We start from the raw sequence: 18,915 nt of genomic DNA on the forward strand, positions 1-18,915 counted from the left end.
TGCATTTCCTTGTGAGACATGTTGACTCAAACCCATTGTTCACCTGAGTTAAAGCAAGGTTTTAAACTTCCACCCCTAAAGATACTATTTTAATAACTGAGATTTACATGGTATTCAGGATATTCAATAGTAGAACTCCTTCCAAGTAATTTATTGGAACACTTCCAGTTCCCATACAATACATAGATGTTCACTGAAGCAAAGACGAAGCAAAGACAAATCAAATGAAATTGATTCCTCTATTCACATCATCTCCATAAGGATGAGTAGGGAGATGATTTTAGTATGGTACAAAGCATCAGGAACTATTTCTGACACTGACTTATTTCAGTGGTTTCTGGATGCTGAAAAAGAGACCATGGAAAGGCCTTTCCTGGAAAAGAACCATATAAATGATGTGAAGGTGGAAGAAATGCCATATAATGGGAATTTTAAAGATCAAAGCTCCCATTTTACTCAAAGAAGACTGAAGGAGGACTAAAGCATTTAAGTACTGTAAATGGGGTAGAAAATGCTACGTATTAACGTGTTTTTCCACAAAAAATGATGGTTAGATGATATAGCCAGAGAATGTAGCTGTGCAAACAGATTCAATTGGATAAGCATGGTTAAGAAGTTGTAAAGCATCAGTTACCAACATTTTGTTTAAAGTACACAGTATTTGCCACTTTCCATTATCTGCTTCTAGGCAGTCTATGAATCCGAAGACATGAAATCAAGTAGCGCATCACCATTTATTGTCACTGGATTCCCTTGCATCCTGCAGCAACATTATTCACAGCTGAGAATCAGGGACTTCACAATAGTCCTGGCACAAAACAACTCCGTACCCTTGGCTAGGCACAGGATCTGAAGAAGAACCTTCACTGTCCAGTCTTCTTCCTATTACTACATGGCAATGATGTGTTTCAGCAGTGAAGGATACAACCTCACCAGAAAACAACCAAGTACAAATATCAGCCTCTGGCCTTTTTGGTCCTGAACAAAAACTAATTCACAGAATGGGATCGGTGTTTTCATGTGAAAATCTGGAAGATGCACAACATGAGGGAAAAGGCAATCCTGATTTCATGAGCTTCTTTGTAAGATATAAAACAAAGGAAAGTTCAGATTTTGATGGCAACAAAAAGACTAAAGAAACATACCCTGAGTTTAGAGGTAAGGTGTTTCCTTAGGTCTAATACCTCAGCAAGATTATGTGTATCTTGGGCAAAGGTTAAAAGACAGGATGACAAGAATACCAGGGTATTATCTACTAGCATGTAGTCATGAAGACAACAATCCTGGGTTCTGGCTTGTACAAAATCTGGTAGAGCCTGCTCTGAAAGACAATTAGAATGTAATCTATAATTAGATTAGCAAATCAATTTGATTGATTTTGTAATCAATTAAAATAGCAATAAATCTTCACTTGAAGTCATAATGATAAAATTTTAGACTGTGCAAATGAATATAGTAAGTAACATACTGCTTGAAAATTTGGCCTAATGGAAGAGTTAACTTATTTATTATAATTGTTTTATATATTACATATTATGAGTAATAATTAAAACTTTTAATAAAAAGATGTGTGATACATTTATAAGAATTAATGTAATATATTATTACCACAATTATTAATAACAGTTATTTTAAGTATTACATTATTAAAAATCTAATAAACAGAAAATAATTAAAAATCAGTTGCCTTAGTTTTTTCAGGTACTGCTACATAATCACAACTATGAACTAGTAGGTACTGTTGTTTGAATAAGTAATCAAATTTTTTCTAATAGTTTGGGGTAACCATGTTTTTGATTACACAGTTACTTAAAAGACTCCATTTTTAAGATCTGAAAACATACAAGATGTAGTGCTTAATTACAGAAAGTGGCAATTTACATACTTAGTATCATCAAATAGTATAGGTCTATCAAAAAAAAAAAAAGAAAATAGTTGCTTTTATAGTATACATTACACCAGAAACTCTATATTTCTCTCTAACCATATTATGAGTATGTCTGAAATCCCTTGGAGTAATTACATTAAATTGCACCACAGTATAACTGATGCTTTTGAACACTGAAAAGACCCAGCTTTCTGACTTGTTTTATTGTGCATCAGCATTCACAGTACTGCAAGAAGCAATGGTTATAATAAAAAACTGTAATATCCATTCATATAATTGTGTAATTTCAGGTCACTGGTTGAGAGAGTCCCATGGGAGACAGTCCTGAAGGACAAAGGGGTCCAGGAAGGCTGGACAGTCTTCAAGAAGGAAATCTTAAAGGCACAGGAGCAGGCGGTCCCCATGTGCCGTAAGAAGAGCTGGCGGGGAAGGCGACCGGCCTGGCTGAACAGGGAGATTTTGCTGGGACTCAGGGAAAAGAGGAGAGTTTATCATCTCTGGAAGAAGGGGCAGGCAACTCGCGAAGAGTACGAGGATCTCATTAAGTCAAGCAGGGACAAAATTAGAAAGGCAAAAGCCCAGCTAGAGCTCAGTCTGGCCACAGTTGTAAAAGATAATAAAAAATACTTCTACAAATATATTAACAACAAAAAGAGAGGCAAGGAGAATCTCCATCCCCTACTGGATATGGCGGGGAACATTGTCTCCAAGGACGAGGACAAGGCTGAGGTACTTAATGCCTTCTTTGCCTCAGTCTTTAATAGCCAGTCCAGGTATCCACAGGGTATTCAGCCCCCTGAGCTGGAAGATGGGGATGGAGAGCACAATGTACTCCTCATAATCCAGGAGGAAGCAGTCAAGGACATGCTAAGCCACCTGGACACCCACAAGTCTATGAGGCCTCATGAGATCCACCCGAGAGTACTGAGAGAGATGGCGGAGGAGCTTGCCAAGCCACTCTCCATCGTTTATCAGCAGTCCTGGTTAACAGGGGAGGTCCCAGAAGACTGGAGGCTTGCCAATGTGACGCCCGTCTACAAGAAAGGCCGGAAGGAGGATCCTGGGAACTACAGGCCTGTCAGCCTGACCTCTGTTCCAGGGAAGATTATGGAGCCGTTGGTCTTGAGAGTGCTCACAGGGCATCTGCAGGACAACCAAAGGATCAGGCCCAGCCAGCACGGGTTCATGAAAGGCAGGTCCTGCTTGACCAACCTGATCTCCTTCTATGACCAGGTGACCCGCCTAGTGGATGAGGGAAAGGCTGTGGATGTTGTCTACCTGGACTTTAGTAAAGCCTTTGACAGCGTCTCCCACAGCATTCTCCTGGAGAAACTGGCGGCTCGTGGCTTAGATGGGTTTACTCTTCGCTGGGTGAGGAACTGGCTGGATGGCCGAGCCCAGAGAGTTGTGGTGAACGGCATTAAGTCTGGCTGGCGGCCGGTCACGAGTGGTGTTCCCCAGGGCTCGGTTCTGGGGCCGGTCTTATTCAATATCTTTATTGATGATCTGGATGAGGGAATTGAGTGCTCCCTCAGTAAGTTTGCAGATGACACCAAGCTGAGTGGGAGTGTTGATCTGCTGGAGGGTAGGAGGGCTCTGCAGAGGGATCTGGACAGGCTGGATCGATGGGCAGAGGCCAACTGTGTGAGGTTTAATAAGGCCAAGTTCCGGGTCCTGCACTTTGGCCACAACAACCCCATGCAATGCTACAGGCTTGGGGAGGAGTGGCTGGAGAGCAGCCCAGCGGAAAGGGACCTGGGGGTGCTGGTTGACAGCCAGCTGAACATGAGCCGGCAGTGTGCCCAGGTGGCCAAGAAGGCCAACAGCGTCCTGGCCTGTATCAGGAATAGTGTGGCCAGCAGGAGTAGGGAAGTGATTGTGCCCCTGTACTCGGCACTGGTGAGGCCGCACCTTGAATCCTGTGTTCAGTTTTGGGCCCCTCACTACAAGAAGGATGTTGAGGTGCTGGAGCGTGTCCAGAGAAGGGCAACGAAGCTGGTGAGGGGTTCGGAGCACAAGTCTTATGAGGAGCGGCTGAGGGAACTGGGGTTGTTTAGTCTGGAGAAGAGGAGGCTGAGAGGAGACCTTATCGCTCTCTACAACTACCTGAAAGGGGGTTGTGGCAACGAGGGTGTTGGCCTCTTCTCCCAAGTAACTAGTGATAGGACAAGAGGAAATGGCCTCAAGTTGCGCCAGGGGAGGTTTAGATTGGATATTAGGAAAAATTTCTTCACTGAGAGGGTGGTCAGGCATTGGAACAGGCTGCCCAGGGAGGTGGTGGAGTCGCCATCTCTGGAAGTGTTCAAAAAACGTGTGGATGTGGCGCTTCAGGACATGGTTTAGGGAGCATGGTGGTGCTGGATTAATGGTTGGACTTGATGATCTTAAAGGTCCTTTCCAACCTAGTGATTCTGTGATTCTGTGATTCTGTGTTTGAAAATCCCTAAACTACATATTGTTCTTGGCTTAATGGTGCTTATATGACTTAAACATAATCCATGTACCACCTCTTGCAGTACAAATACAGGCATAAAAATAGCCTCAGTTTCTCTCAAATATAAGAAGCACCTAAGAGAATGAAAGGTAAGTACCCGCTGTCCATATGGGAAACACACTTGTCAAAGAACCACTTACTTTTCTGCAAATCGTTGCTTTTTAAGTTTATGACTATAAATGCAGTCACATTTTGTTGACTCTAGACAATAGTTCCCTCTTCACATTCACTAATTATGTATGATGGATTTATTGGTCATCTTTTCAGAACAGCAGCTCCCAGATTGCTCTGTCCTACAGTCAGGACTATTTCTGGATTCCTTAAAAATACTAGCAATAACACTTGAGCTCTGATGAAACTAGTTGAGGGCACTCTTGGAAAAACATCCTAGCGGTCCTACAGGATATAAGTCCTGAAAAAAATTTGCTACTCACTTGGAAAATGGAATGCTGCTCTTTTTGACCTCTCTGGAATGGATAGAAGCAGGCAACTAGGTCTTCAAATAGCCCTGGTTCTGCCATTGTAGTAAGACAAAAATTGCCTGATACCCAAAGTTTGTGAGCAAACTCATCCTTACAAGGGCAATGCCTAATGAAGAAAGCAGCAAAGGTTTTTCCATCTCAGAATTCTCACTCACTCACTAGACTCTGAGAAACACCAAGACTGTAAGCTGAGCATGTATGACTGGTGACTCAGACAGAGCTAATGGAACATCTCAGCACTGTGAAATAGCTAGTGTAAGATCTCGTGGCTCAAAGCATGCAAAAAGATAACAGGCTCAGACATCTGGTAAGGGAAGGACCTAATACTCTTCTTCATGTAGGTTTGCCCAGTCAGACCTGGCTGACTGTTAGTAACTTATCTAGCATCCACCTCTGAAGTAGAGAATATAGACTATGGCTCAATAACCTAAAAAACTGTAAAAAAAAAAAATCAGGAAAATTACCAATATTCTGACACTGACATTAGACAGCTTTTGAGTTATTTAACTTTCTAAAGTAATTTTCTTTTTCATATCATAAAAAATATTCCACAAAACCCTCTTCCCCCTTAAGGGAGCCTACAGGAAAGATGGGGAGGGACTCTATCAGGGAGTATAGGGATAGGACAAGATTTAATGGTTTTAAACTGAAAGAAGGTAGATTTAGAATAGATATTAGGAAGAAATTCTTTACTGTGAAGGTGGTGAGACAGTGGAACAGGCTGCCCAGAGTTGTGTGTTGCCAAGTTGTGTATGCTTCCCCCAGGAAGTGTTCAAGGCCAGGTTGGATGGGGCTTTGAGCAACCTCATCTAGTGGAAGATGTCCCTGCCCATGTCAGGGGTGTTGGAACTAGATGATCTTCCAACCAATACCATTCTATGATTCTGTGATTCTATGATTCCCCTAAACTGAATGTAATCAGGCCTTGATTACGAGAAAAAAAAACCACCAAAACCACAACACTGTAACTCCTGCTGATACAGGTATCTATCCCAAGAATCTTCATGACTTCCATCATAATACTGGAAAAGGAGTAGTCAGCATAGTTGCTGAGGGGAGTAGAAAAATAGTCACAAATTTAACGTCATAACCAAGGGTCACATCCTTAGGGACTCATATGTCAGAGGCAACAATGTTTCAGTACTTAGACAGCCTGGCCAATTCATCAGCAAAGTTAGGGAAAGATGAAAGAGAAGGAGAGTGTGACACTGGGACAAAGACATGGCTTCTTATTCACACTTCAGATATGCTAATTCAGGGTCAGAGGACATAGCACTGTGGAAATCACTGCTAGGTGGTTTTTAAGTAAACAGACATGAAGCCTGTACCTCTGAACCCAAACAAGGAAGAAAGGGACCTTCTGGAGGTTTTCATGAGGACCTGATGCATGAGTTGTACAATGAAGACAATGATTCCCTTCTGTCACATGCTAAACACCAAGACATCTGAGAGTAACTTTGAACTGCTGAAACAACTTTCTCTTCTGAAATAGTCTCGCTAGAAGACTGAAGTCCTTAGATCTTGTAGGTCCTAATTGCTGTGGCTAGGTTCACAGCAATTTTATCAGTGAGGTCTATAAAAGCATGAGGGACAGGCCCAGAGGAAAGGTAAGCTTCTTAAATCCCCACAGCTGTAAACTCTTTCCAGTGAATGCACAGCAGGTTTTCCACAAAATTCTAAACACATTCAAGCATGTGGTAACCATAACAACTCTCAGTGGAGAAGCTCTGAAGTAGACACATTTCCCTAGAATACCCAGCAATTCCACATATTTTCTAGATCTTTTACCCAAGGCTATAGGAAGGAAAGGACAGATGCATTTGTTGGTCCTTCTCCTTATACCAAGTAGTGGAGGATATGAAGATTTTTCCCTGAAGTTTGACAGATATCAGAAGGCATCAGTAATTAATCAGATTAGAATTTGTTGCAAGCATCCAGAAAGCAATGAGATGATATGCAATACTCTGTAAATGCTGCTTGAGGAGGAAGTGACCCTCTTAATAAGTCTCAGGAGGATTTTAAGTCACCACTAAACGGAGCTTCCAATGATTCTTGTAGTCACTGAAGAAGGTCATGTGAAGGACAGTGTTGCAAGTGCAGGAAAACGCTGTGAATGTAAGACTCCTATATTCTATTTGTGTTATTCTGATGTGAACCAGTGAGCTCACATCAGCTGTTATGCCGACTGCTTCAAGTAAAGTATGTCAGATTACTTTCCTCCTATGAAACAGCAGCCCTGAAACTGAGATGCAGAATTTAGTCATCCAAGGAGGAACACAATGTGCTGGGAGTAAACACAAGTTATATGCAGATTGCTCAGATAATAGCAATGAGAGATACATAAAGCATTCCATTAAGAAGTAGACTCTGTCTGTCTGTTCCTGCCCAGTAGGCAGAAGGAGCTTCCTTAGCATGAAAGAAGAGAAGGCATACCGAAGTTCACTCTCATTTTCTCCAGATACTGTTTCCTGGATGCTAATTTTATAGAATTTGCCTTTTTCAAGATCCTTGTAATGCTTGGAATCAAGAATCTTCTGGTATCAGCAGAGTACCTAAATACACATGAAGCTAGCAAGTATTTCATCTGGATAGTAAGGTTCATGACTTTCTGAAACTACTAAGGGATTACTTTTTTTTATTATATCTGGTTTTTGGGCATAAAAGACCAGAAAAAATCAGTTTTATATCATATATTCATCCAATAATATAGTTTGTGTGGTTATCAATACAGTGTATTCCTCTACTGGGAATATACTTGTCACAGAAACGGAAAAGTTTAATACTGCCATGGGTGGAAGACACTACCAGAAAAAAATATGCAAAAATAAGGGGAGGGAGGAAATAAGGGGAAAGGAAACAGCATGTGGCTAAAACTGGAATACTCATTCTCCATCGACTTCACTGAAATGTAAACAAAGGTAGCAGGAAAAAGAAATATAAAAATAAAGAAAATAAAAAGGTGAAATAAATTAAAACAAAGCCCAAAGAACCCTGTGGAAAGACAGTCATGCAGGCAAAAGTCACAATGCAGAGAAAGTGCTCTGACTCAGGCAAGTACTTCAAAAGAACTGAGGTCAAATTGTTCTTTCACTGTTGCACTACTGGGATGAAAGAAGGCAAGCAATGTCGTCCCTGAATGAAATTTCCTCTGCACATTGCTGAAGCAATAAGAGTCTTCCATGTGAATACTAAGCATCCAGTCTGAATCTTCATATGAGATATAGATTAGAAAAAGAAAAATTTAAAAAATGTAAGTGAAATAGGTTGAAAAGCTATCTCCTCAGTTGAACAATTTAAGAAAGAAGTAAGTTAGCATGACTGCCAGTCATGTGGATGAAGCACTGAAGACTTCAGTGCAAACTGACCAACATTCAGAAACAAGAAGCATTAAAAGGAAGTTTTGAAATTATTTCAATAAAGACAACTTTTTTGACAAATTTCAATTGTGGAAAAAACTACAGTGGCACTTCACAGTCAACACAGCATGACTGGTAGAGAAGCCAGGAGATAATGACAGTATTTGGTGCCCAGGGCAGGCTACTTACATTGCCAAATAAGCATAAGCTAAGGAAACATAAACAAGAGGCATAATAGCAGTACGTTATCATTTATTAACAAGTTTTCATATTAAGAAATAAACAAATCCTGCTGAAACAACCAGTACATGGTTGCAATGTTTTTCACTAATCTCTGTTGATAGGAATAAAAGACCTGAATAATCAGGATTTTGGACATAAGATAAAAAGACAAAAATTTGTATTTGAAAAACTCACAAATCTTTCATCACTAAATAAATTTCATCAGTTTTAGGCTAGAAGATCAAGCTATTGGGAAAATATCCAATCAAACAGACAAAAAATGATAAAAAACAGTAGCTAAAAGGTTCCTGAATGTAGATCCCACACTATATCTTAAGCCTTGCACTGTTTACTTAGATGTCCTAGGCATTTTAAATGGCAGTAACTATTTACATGTAGCAACTTTGATTCCAATTCACACTGCCCTTAACTTTTGGATGGATTTTTCTAATGGAATCTGTTGCAAATATGTAATTTATGCTTACAATTCCAGTAATAACTTTTATTCAGCTATTTCATCTGAAAAAAAACCTGGCACCATGTCATGCTTGTCATTTTGCCCTATGAAAATCTTAGGCTCAAAGGAATCCACTTTTTTTCCTGAAGTAGTTAATCCACTATTTAATAGACTAAGATAATGCTCTTTAAATCTATATCTGTATTTATATATCTTACCACTAGGTCAGGATGACACCTTTAGTTTATTTCCAAGTACAGTTCACAGTTTACGTTGTGCTAACTGTTGTTTCACAGCATTCAAGGACTCAAAATGCCCTGAGCACAATTTGCACTTTTCACAAAATAAAACAAGAAAACAATTGATTTTTTAATAAGCTACGGGAAACAAGAGAGTAACCTATGAGGATCACACAACTATGTACCTTTAATGTTATTCTTTTTTTAAAACAAGCTATGTTTTATTTTATGTAGGTACTTGATTACCTTAGTATACACATTAGAAGTCCAACAGAACTGCCTAAGTGCATACAAGAGAACTAGTCTAAAATCACTATCCATATGTTATTATAAAATTGTTCTGTATGCTATAATCACCATTTCTTTGCCTAATCTATTTTTTACTCATAATTCCCTATCTTAAATAGACAGATGTGAGCACCGGAGTGGCTTGTCTAGCTCCCTACACGCTGTAGATGATGCTCTGACAAGTATAACACATTTCCTGAGTTCTATCACTTGCGATGCCAACTTTGACCAAATGTTCCATCTAGCAAAACATGAACACACAGAGAATCAGGAAAGCAGATCTCAGGCATTTGCTGGTGCTACTCCAACCATTGCAGCAAAATCCCAAATATTAACTACACCTTCTAGGTCATCTCTTCAATCTTCATCCATTCCAACCAGTGAGAAAGCATTATTTTTGTCATACAATGTTAAAAATCCTCACTAGCCTAGGAATATCAAAGTTTCTGAGCTGAATCATAGGTTTGAAACATTTGGTTTCCCATTTTTGGCAGTTCTGACCTAAATCTCCTCTCCCCACTTCCTCACTCTCAATTCTTTCATAGGACTCTCTAAAACAAAATCAATCTTCTTCCCCTCTGCCAAGGTTCTATTTTCTGTGTACTTAACCCTTTTGTACTTGATCCTTCCAATTTCAATTTTTAACTCTATAATCTCACGTGTTCCTCCCTGATGGCTTCAGCTCCCATGTTGATGACCACTCTGACCTCTTAGATGAATATCATCTCTCCTCACTGGACTAACAAATATGGTTCAGTGTTTGTAGTCAACAAAAAGGCCATTCAGTGCTTTGATGAGATTTTCACCTAGGTCTATATCTAGTCTTTTGTTATTAGTTCTTCTTTATCCCTACTCAACTACCGCTGTGATATCACTGTGATAGAATCAGTTCATTTGTTCACATATTATTATTCATTATTTCATGACTTTCAGATCATTGGTATTGATAATTCTTCTATCCCCTGTTGCCTCTTACCTGTCACTAGTTACCAATTGCCTCCACCCTTCTAAGGCTTCTACAGTTTTGATCATGCTTTCCACTGTAATGTCCACCTTGCACTCCTTCAGCTCTGTACGCTAACAGCCGTGTATTTTGCTTCTAGGATGCTAGTAGTGCACTAGTGGCCTGCTCACTTGCTCCATGACAAATTTGTTCTCACCTGAATGGCTAACCAAATGTGTTTCTCAAACTTAACTGACTTTTGTCTCCACAACTTTTTCCTGCCTTTATTTTCCAAGTCTCTACTCCTTTTATCTCTGAGTGTCTCTGTGCATTAATTACAAGAAAACAAATAAAAGGTAATACAACATCAAATTCATTATCCCCTTAGCATTTTCTCTCTGTTGCCTTCTTATTTTTGCAATTCTGTCCTTTTGGTCAGTGGTGAAATTTTTACTGTCCTTTCTTCTTCTGTAATCTCTCTACTTTGGCCCAGTGACAACATTTTGTCCTTCCTCCTGATCCACTCACTTACCGCCATTCACTTTTTCAGTCTCTCATTCACCTACAGATCTTTCCCAGAACGTACACAGGAAATTTATTTTGTCTTTCCCACCACAGAAAAAACCCACAACCTTGACACCACTGGCCTCTCCAACAGTCCTGATGATAGCCTTTTGTTTCTAAACCCATTAACCATGCTACTTAGAACCAATCATGATCACCAGCTTCCACCCAGTGCATGTCGCTGAAATGACTCAGAATGTATCAAATCAAAAAGTCTATCTAGCCTAGTAACTTCTCCCCAGAAGTGGCCAAAAGTAGACACTTAGGAAAAGGAAGTGTGTGAGAAGCACAACTACTGTATCTGTGCTGATAACTGACAGATCTACTTTTCTGTTTCAGATTTCTCTCTCCTGTCAAAACTAAAACATTAATCTGTTTCTACCACCTTTTGTAAGAATCTTTTAAGTTCATTAAAATCTCTAGGATTTGCATGTCCCAGCCTTCCTCAAGCAGTACAGATTCGTATGGATTATCCATACGAATTGATTATCCATTGGATAGTGGATTCCAATCCATTAATCTGTTCTGTAACCCAAGAATTATCTTAAATTTAAATATCTATTTGGATCTTCCTGTTCATAATATTTCTAAAATTTAAGTGTGTTTTCCATGTAGCATATCCAAGACTATTCATATATAAAAATTTAATTTCTCATCATCACTTTCATCTTATGTCTCAATTACTGTAACACAGCTTTTAAACTCATGACAAATGTAATTTTCTCAATGACCACAAACTACTTCAAACACTTTTTTTCAGTCCACTACTTTGACTATGTTACTGCCCTTTTTTCTCCACTATGCTGGTTCCTCTCTTCCCCATCACATAAAATAAAAAGACTTGACTCGATTTTTAAAGTCCTTACAGGCTTTCACTGACACATTACCTTCTAATGACTACTCACATTGAATCTCATCTCTGTTCAGTTCATGATACCTATCTCAGCCAAGTATTTTATTTTCTAACAGCCCTTCCATACTGCCTTCACATTCAAAGTGTGCCTGCCAAGGTTCATTATTCTATTTTCAAGAGGCATCTTAAAACTTGTCCCATTTGAGATGCAAACACCTCAATAATAGTTAAAGATGGTTAGTGTACAGAGACTAAAGATGGTAGTGTACCGGTTTTATATATCCCCATAGACTTGTCCCTTACCTCCTGTTCAAGCTTCTTTGTAAATTGTCCAAGGGTGGGACAATCCTTTTTGTTCTTTGTTTGTGTTGACACAGTGAATAGCACAATGTATCCTCCTGGATCTTCATTACAGACAGTGTAACAGCAGCAACATTAGTGGATTGTTATTAGTACGTAGCATAGTTTAAAAAGCACAATTGGAGATTTGAGTCTTCTCCCTTTCCCCTTCTCAGTTATGCCTACAAAAAGTAAATGCTTTCATCCAGTTGAGCATAGCCATTAGTTATAACTTTTACTAAATACTTTTTTTCTGGACATTGGCCTCCATACTGAAGTATCTGAAGAACTTGACTTTTGCACTTTTTAATATAAAATGCATATATATACATGCAGCGTGCTACATAGTCTTGCTCATGCTTATCTAACTGACACTAGTGAGATTACTCAAATGAGTGAGGACTACTCACATTAACAACACTGGAAAAATTGAACCTGTAATTCACAAAAACTGTTGAACATAGGAATTTTTATGATGAATATCTCAAATGTTAATAACCACAGTCTGGACCACAGAAAACCACTGAACTCATGAGCCACATTCCACCTCCAATAACTACACAATTGATTAAATAATACTAAGTACAACCTTAATTTTTTTGTTTATATTAAGAAATCAGACCTAAAACCTAAGAATTTACTTTTTAAAATAACTGTTTATTTTGTGATTTTCCTCATGTCAGAAAAGGTGTTGAATTGCCATGCAATTAGCTTTTAAATTAGCACACCAATCTACTGTATTACTTTTGGAATAGATCCAGTTCACCTAAAGTACCAGAATATAACATTTTAATGAACACAAACACAGGGTATATTAAACATCTAACATAATAGTATTTTATGACAGACTAGAGTAACAGTCTAGAAAAGGCTATTCTCTAAATATATTTATCACTCATTTTTATAGAAATGATGGGGTTTAGCGCCAAATTATATTTTGGTGCTCAACCTTTGCATGACTATATTCCACTTTTAAACATTATTTCTGAGTCTTACACGAGAATTGACATTCTTCAATATATGTTCATGTTTAACTGCAAGCCGAGTGAACTAATTTGTTAACAGCTTAATAATTAAATAGCACCAATAAAAAATAAAGCACTTCATTTATATTTCCTTTAGGAAGGAAATCTGTACAAACGATAAAGCTTAACAAAACAATATAAAAATATTTGTTTGTGCTTTCTTTCTCTTTGTTAAACTAAAATTTAATCCTAAATCAGTTTAATTTCCAAGTCAGATATTTAAAGTTTCTCAGTCTTTTTTAAGTTGTTTCAAAAACCTTCCAAAACTCCCTGCCCAAACCAATATTTGTTCCATCTCCCCTCATTATAGTTTTTCTTTTTCTAGTTATTAACATAACCTTGCCTATTATCGGATCAAATTCCACCCTGCCCTAAGAAGCAAGTCCAATGACATGAACATATGCTTTCAGTAATGGACTAGTGCAAGGTTAAATGTCTTTCTGATATGATCCTAAGAAGGATACTGAAAAAAATCCACATTTGCATTTCTCTGTGAAACACCATACCAAACATCATCAATTTGTTTGTGTGCTCATCTTCCACTGTTACCCATTGGTTAATTAGTTATTTTTATGTTTTAAGATCTTCTTATACTAAAAGTCTATGTGTTTCCAGAATTGGGTTCTTAAAAGTGAGTTAAGTAGTAGTTGCTGAAATATACAAAGTGACGCTGGAAAAATTCTATTGGAATTGTCACTTACCATAGCAAATTTTGTTCTGTGAAGGTACTGCCTCCAAAGAGGCCCCCCTTTGGGATTACTTTCCTTGCCATGAAGCAACAGAAAACATAGAGAATATTAGATATTAAATGGAATATTCACATCTATTCCAATGTTCTGGAAGAAAATACAGAAAAAATCTCCTATTACTTAACTCCCTAAGCACTGTTACATTCCATAAATAACTGAGGTAAAAGTAAACCTGAGGAGCTGGTGTAAATCTGCACAGGCAATTCACTTGAGAAGAAGTTATTTTGGTAAATAGCATCCTTTTTCTCTCTTATGACATTGCCTACACAGATCTAATAAATAAAAGACTAGTAGAGACAATTCTGAGAACCTGGACTGAGGCAGACTACTAGTTATAGGGAGAGTGAACTACTCCTGTCCAAATATTGTATCTAATGTAATGCAAGAAGTCTTGCTTGCTTGGGAACATTTAAGTACATTCCCTACCTCTAGTAGTAAACTACTTCTATATTGAAATGGTCTAACCCTTAGCTTTTTACCAAACCTGACCAAAAAGTTACCTTAAAAAAGGCTTTTGTGTAGTCAAGCAAATGATTCAGAACCTGTCCAAAAGCTTAAACCAAGAGTCAATGCTATTATAGTCAACAGTATGGGAGAGGAGTGAGGGCATTTTAAGACTGATCACCCTTATAAAAATACACAGATAACTGCAATTTTGAGAGTTTCTTTTAGATTCTGTAACTACAAGAGGAATATTCCATATAGGAGAATGAGAAAGGTACCACCGAGTCCCTCCAAAGAGATGCGTGACCTTTTGGGTGTCAGGAGTTTAAACCTAGGAGTATATGTGTAACTTATTATTTGAGTATGCAACTCCATGAAATCTTTTTGTACGCTGTTTTGTCAAGAGTAAAAAAGGACAGACTTAAATAATTGGCCTAAAACATTAAAGATAGGGTTAAGAATAAATGAAGTATTTTTTAAGCTATTGAAGGAGAAACATTAATCTAGTTCTGTCCCTCCACGAAAAATACGCCATAATTCATGAAGAGAATGGCATTTAACTTTTCACTCTTCGGTTTCTTTCTACTTCACTTGTAGCTTAGTCAAACACTGTTGTCCACTGTGTCACCAACTGACTTTCTTCTTTGCTTCTGCTTTCCACAGAAATTGAATGGTTGTTCTTCAAATTGGGGCTTGATTCTGTTGTCCACAGACAGGTCTCTAATGACATTTCAGATGTCCTTTAATATCCCACTTGGCCTCCAACTGCAGTTCCAAAGTCTCTTGTAAGTTGTGTCATACCTGCTATCCTGTCTAGATGTTTTGGCTACCTTGGGACACCTCAAATAGTACTAGATGCCTTTTTGCAGGAAACTGTGTCATGCCCACGCTGCCAAACAACTATTTTCAGAGACTCATTGCAAACTGTTGATATATATATACAACCTTTGCTATGAAAAGGACAAGATTGCTGTGGATATAAAGGAAATATAGATTTTTGAATGGTTAAAAAAAGCCAAATGCATCAAATAGAATCCCATGCCAAACCACCAGGTAGTCCATGTAGAAACAGAGTCTACCACCTTTGTTTTCTGGACCGTTTTACAAATCTGTGACTTTTTCACATCATAAAGGATCTATCCAGGAAAGCTTATCAAAAAGTTTCCTTTGTGGATTCATAAAGGAAAAACTTGAAGTCACAACTGGCTCTGAAAGTACTTGCACCTAATCTGAACACCTATAAGAAAATACTCCAGAAATCATACATCCACAGAATGCTTATCATGCTCCCACAACTGCCATTACCATCCAAGCATGTCTTTTCTATGAAACTCCAATCAAACTCAGGCACAGAAAAATGACCTGAGTGCTCTAGCCTTTGAGAGCTCCATCATCTCTGAGCTCGTAGGATCAAAACTAAAAAAAAAGATATAATTATCTTACTAAATGCATTCCTCAGATGCGTGAAATACAATTTCTAGGATGGAGTTTTAAGCCTTTAAAGAATTGTGGTGTGCAAAGTGGTATTAAGGCTTCCCTAACAGATCTGCTAAAGCATTGAGTTCCCCCTGCCTACTCCCTGAACATGCTACCACTATAATACTCTAACTTCCAGCTGTATGTTGTGATGCTGTTAACAGGGAGCTGTGAAAAATATTACTGCACTTATCAGCTTCTGAAACAATTATTGGTGGACAAAACATAAAGAGCATTCTGCTACTCTGGATTGTGCCAAGACAGAAAAGTCACCTCCTTTTACTTTTTTACAGTAGGCGAATACACAGGCAACCGAAGTTTTCTCTGCCTCTCTTCTCTGGACCCCAAGCTTGAAGAATGAGTGAAATCAACCTTTGACTGATCCTTTAACAAATTATAAAGAGATGTTTAAAGTTTAGAAATTGAACCAGGGAGATCCAAGTTCTGTCATGTCTCAGTGTGACTTAGCTAATTACAGAATTTAACCATTTCTGAAGACCATTTCTATGGCAAGCCAAAACTAGAGGAACATAACAGAATCAAATGACTGCATGTTTTAATGTGTAACTGGTCTTAAAAACTAACTTCAGGTGGGTGCAAGTGCTAACTGGTAAAGCATATAGGCTGGTACCATTTTGTTTTTAAAAGTGACTGGAAGAACATAACTTTTTAAACAAACAAACAAATTACCTGGCAAGGCTTCTTCATTTTAATTGCTATAACATGGTATCTGTAGCAGCAGAGTTCACAGGTCCATGACCCTCTTTCACTTATCCACTTTAACAGACAAAGCTGATGTGTGTATCGTACTGACCCATCACAGCGGCAAGGATTTAACAATTCACCCTGGAAAGGCAACACAGAAACGTTAATTTTAAAGGAATCTTTTATGTACATGTATACTCAATACCAAAATATTTACAGGTCTGTAACAACGAACTGGTCTCAATTTCAGTACATGAAAAAGCATGTATTTTTAGCCATAAAAACACTTAAAAATTAAACTGTCTTAAAAACATCTAAGTGCTTCCAATGAGATAAAGGCAGGTAACTGTCTACACATATATGTGTACATATGTGAAACAAGTAAAAGATTATCATGCATCAAACAACAGTAGCATTAACACTTTCAAATACCTCAAATTGTAGTGAAAATGGTTAGATGCATTTCTCCAACAGTTACGTGCAGTCATTACTAGGAAAGAAATAGGTGACGTCACAGAGAACCATACTCTTGGAGCAGGGTTCTCTGCTGTTCAGCCAGGCAGCTGCCAGGCAGGACCTCAAATAATGTAACTAAAAACTTCCCGCAGTAGTTCACATATTTCTGTATTATATAAATCAGCTATTCTCTTCTTCCCTTGAAAAGGTTTTTTTCTAGCTGAACTACAAGACAATCTATAAAATGCTAGTTTGGGATCCATGGCTGATACTGTCCCCAGTAATGTAATGACAGCGAAGATCCCTGGAGGTCTTCTCAACGCTACCTGTAAGCTAACACTCTCATTTTAAAGTCTAATAGAAACCCGAGAAATTCTTACTGTTTAAAGTCCCTGAGGGGAAACCCAGCAGGCGTGGCGGCAAGAAGATATAGTGTGCAAGCCAGGCACAGCAAATCTCTGATTGTTCCCAAAATCAGTCTGCGCCGACTCAGAATTGGCCCAAGCGTTTGTCACAACCATCTCGTACAGCAGCTGAGGCTCGCTACACCCATTTCGCCGCCGACACAGCGGAGGGTCCCGCCCGGGCGCCGGCCGCCGCTCAGCGGGCAGGTCTGCAAGGGGGCGACGGGGCTCCGCGGCCGGCAGCCGCGGGCGGGGCCCGGCAGGAGCGGCGGCGGGAGCCGGGCGGGCGCTGCCGAGCCCTGTCCCTGGTGCTGACCGCTCCCCTCGCCGCCCCACCCGGCTCCCGCCGCCGCCCCGCCGCCTCCGGGAGCGGAGCCGGGGGTGTCTGTGTGAGAGGGGTCGGTCCGCCTGTGTGAGAGAGCGGGAGCCGCCCGCCCGGCCGCCCGCCCCGCTCTCCTCACCTGCTCGAGGCCCTGGAAGCAGATCTTGCAGATAGGGCCGGCCCCGCCGGGGTGGCTGCCGCTCTCGCTGCTGCACACCGAGTGGGTCTCGGACTTGTCGCCGGCGGCAGTCGCCGCTTCGGCGTGGCCGCTCTCCGAGCCGCGCCTCCGGCCCTCGCCGGCGCCACCGTTCTCTCCTTCCTCTGGGGTGTCCCCGCTCGCCTCCCCGGCTCCGGCCGGCAGCTCCAGCGGGGCGGCGGGGTCTGGCTGCGGCTCCCCCGGAGGGACGACGACGCTCCCCCCGGCGCAGCTCATGCCCGCGCCGGCCCGGGGCACCCGCTCACCCGGGGCGGGGACGGCCCACAGGGACGGATGGCGGGCGGGGACGGACGGCGGCGGGGGCGTCCTCCTCGCTGCCGGCGGCCGGGAAGGTGACCCGCCGCGGCCGCCTCCTGCCGCCCTGCCTCCCTCCGCCGCGCTCCGCCAGCCGGGTCGGGAGCTGCGCCGGCGGCGTGTGCGCGTGAGTGAGCGTGGGTGCCTGTGGGTGCGCTGCGTGTGCGGGGATCTCGAGGCGGCAGGGCGGAGCGGAGAGGGGCAGGTCCGGCACGCGCCGGGTCGGGCCCAGCCGCCAACAGTCGCCCCCGAACGCCCGGAAGAGCGCGAGCGAGGGACCGTTACTCGGCGCGAGCCGCGGCGGGGGGGGGAAAGGGGGGAGGGCGGGAGCGAGGACCGCGCGAGTCAGTCACCGCAACCGCCGCTGGCCCGCAGCTGCCGAGGCGCCTTCCCCGCCCCCCTCTCCCCCTCCCCGCAACCGGCACGGTCAGCCCCGCTCCGGGCCGGCGGCGCGGCGGGGAAACCGCCACCCTCGCCAGCACCCCGGCGCCTGCCCGGCCGGGCGAAAACCCCTCCCCTCCCCCGGACGCCACAGCCCCACCTGCCCTCCCGCCGCTTCCCTGCGACCTTCCCCTCAGCACCGGCTCCCCCCACGCCTCAACGGCTGCGTCCCGCCGGCCGGCCGCCGCCACCGCGGCACCCTCCGGCCCTAGGGGAACGGCTTAGCACTGTACCCCCGTCCCTTCACGGGAGCGTCG

The 18,915-nt window shown here is 41.5% G+C and overlaps 1 protein-coding gene across 1 annotated transcript in view; it reads right to left on the minus strand.

The window, feature by feature from the left end:
- MARCHF11 (membrane associated ring-CH-type finger 11) overlaps positions 1-18,542 on the minus strand; it is a gene marked incomplete at its 3' end in the record, with an annotated part of 35,079 nt that extends 16,537 nt beyond the window's left edge. The window contains exons 1-2 of the mRNA XM_082014875.1: positions 17,846-18,542; positions 16,510-16,665 (exon numbers count right to left, since the gene is read on the minus strand). Coding sequence (XP_081871001.1) covers positions 16,510-16,665; positions 17,846-18,139 — 450 coding nt within the window. The 5' untranslated portion in view covers positions 18,140-18,542. The remainder of the gene's footprint in view (positions 1-16,509; positions 16,666-17,845) is intronic.
- Between the last annotated feature and the right edge of the window lie 373 nt (positions 18,543-18,915).

The sequence above is a fragment of the Phaethon aethereus genome (genome assembly GCF_964289735.1).
Source record: "Phaethon aethereus genome assembly, chromosome: 2".
NCBI lineage: Eukaryota > Metazoa > Chordata > Aves > Phaethontiformes > Phaethontidae > Phaethon > Phaethon aethereus.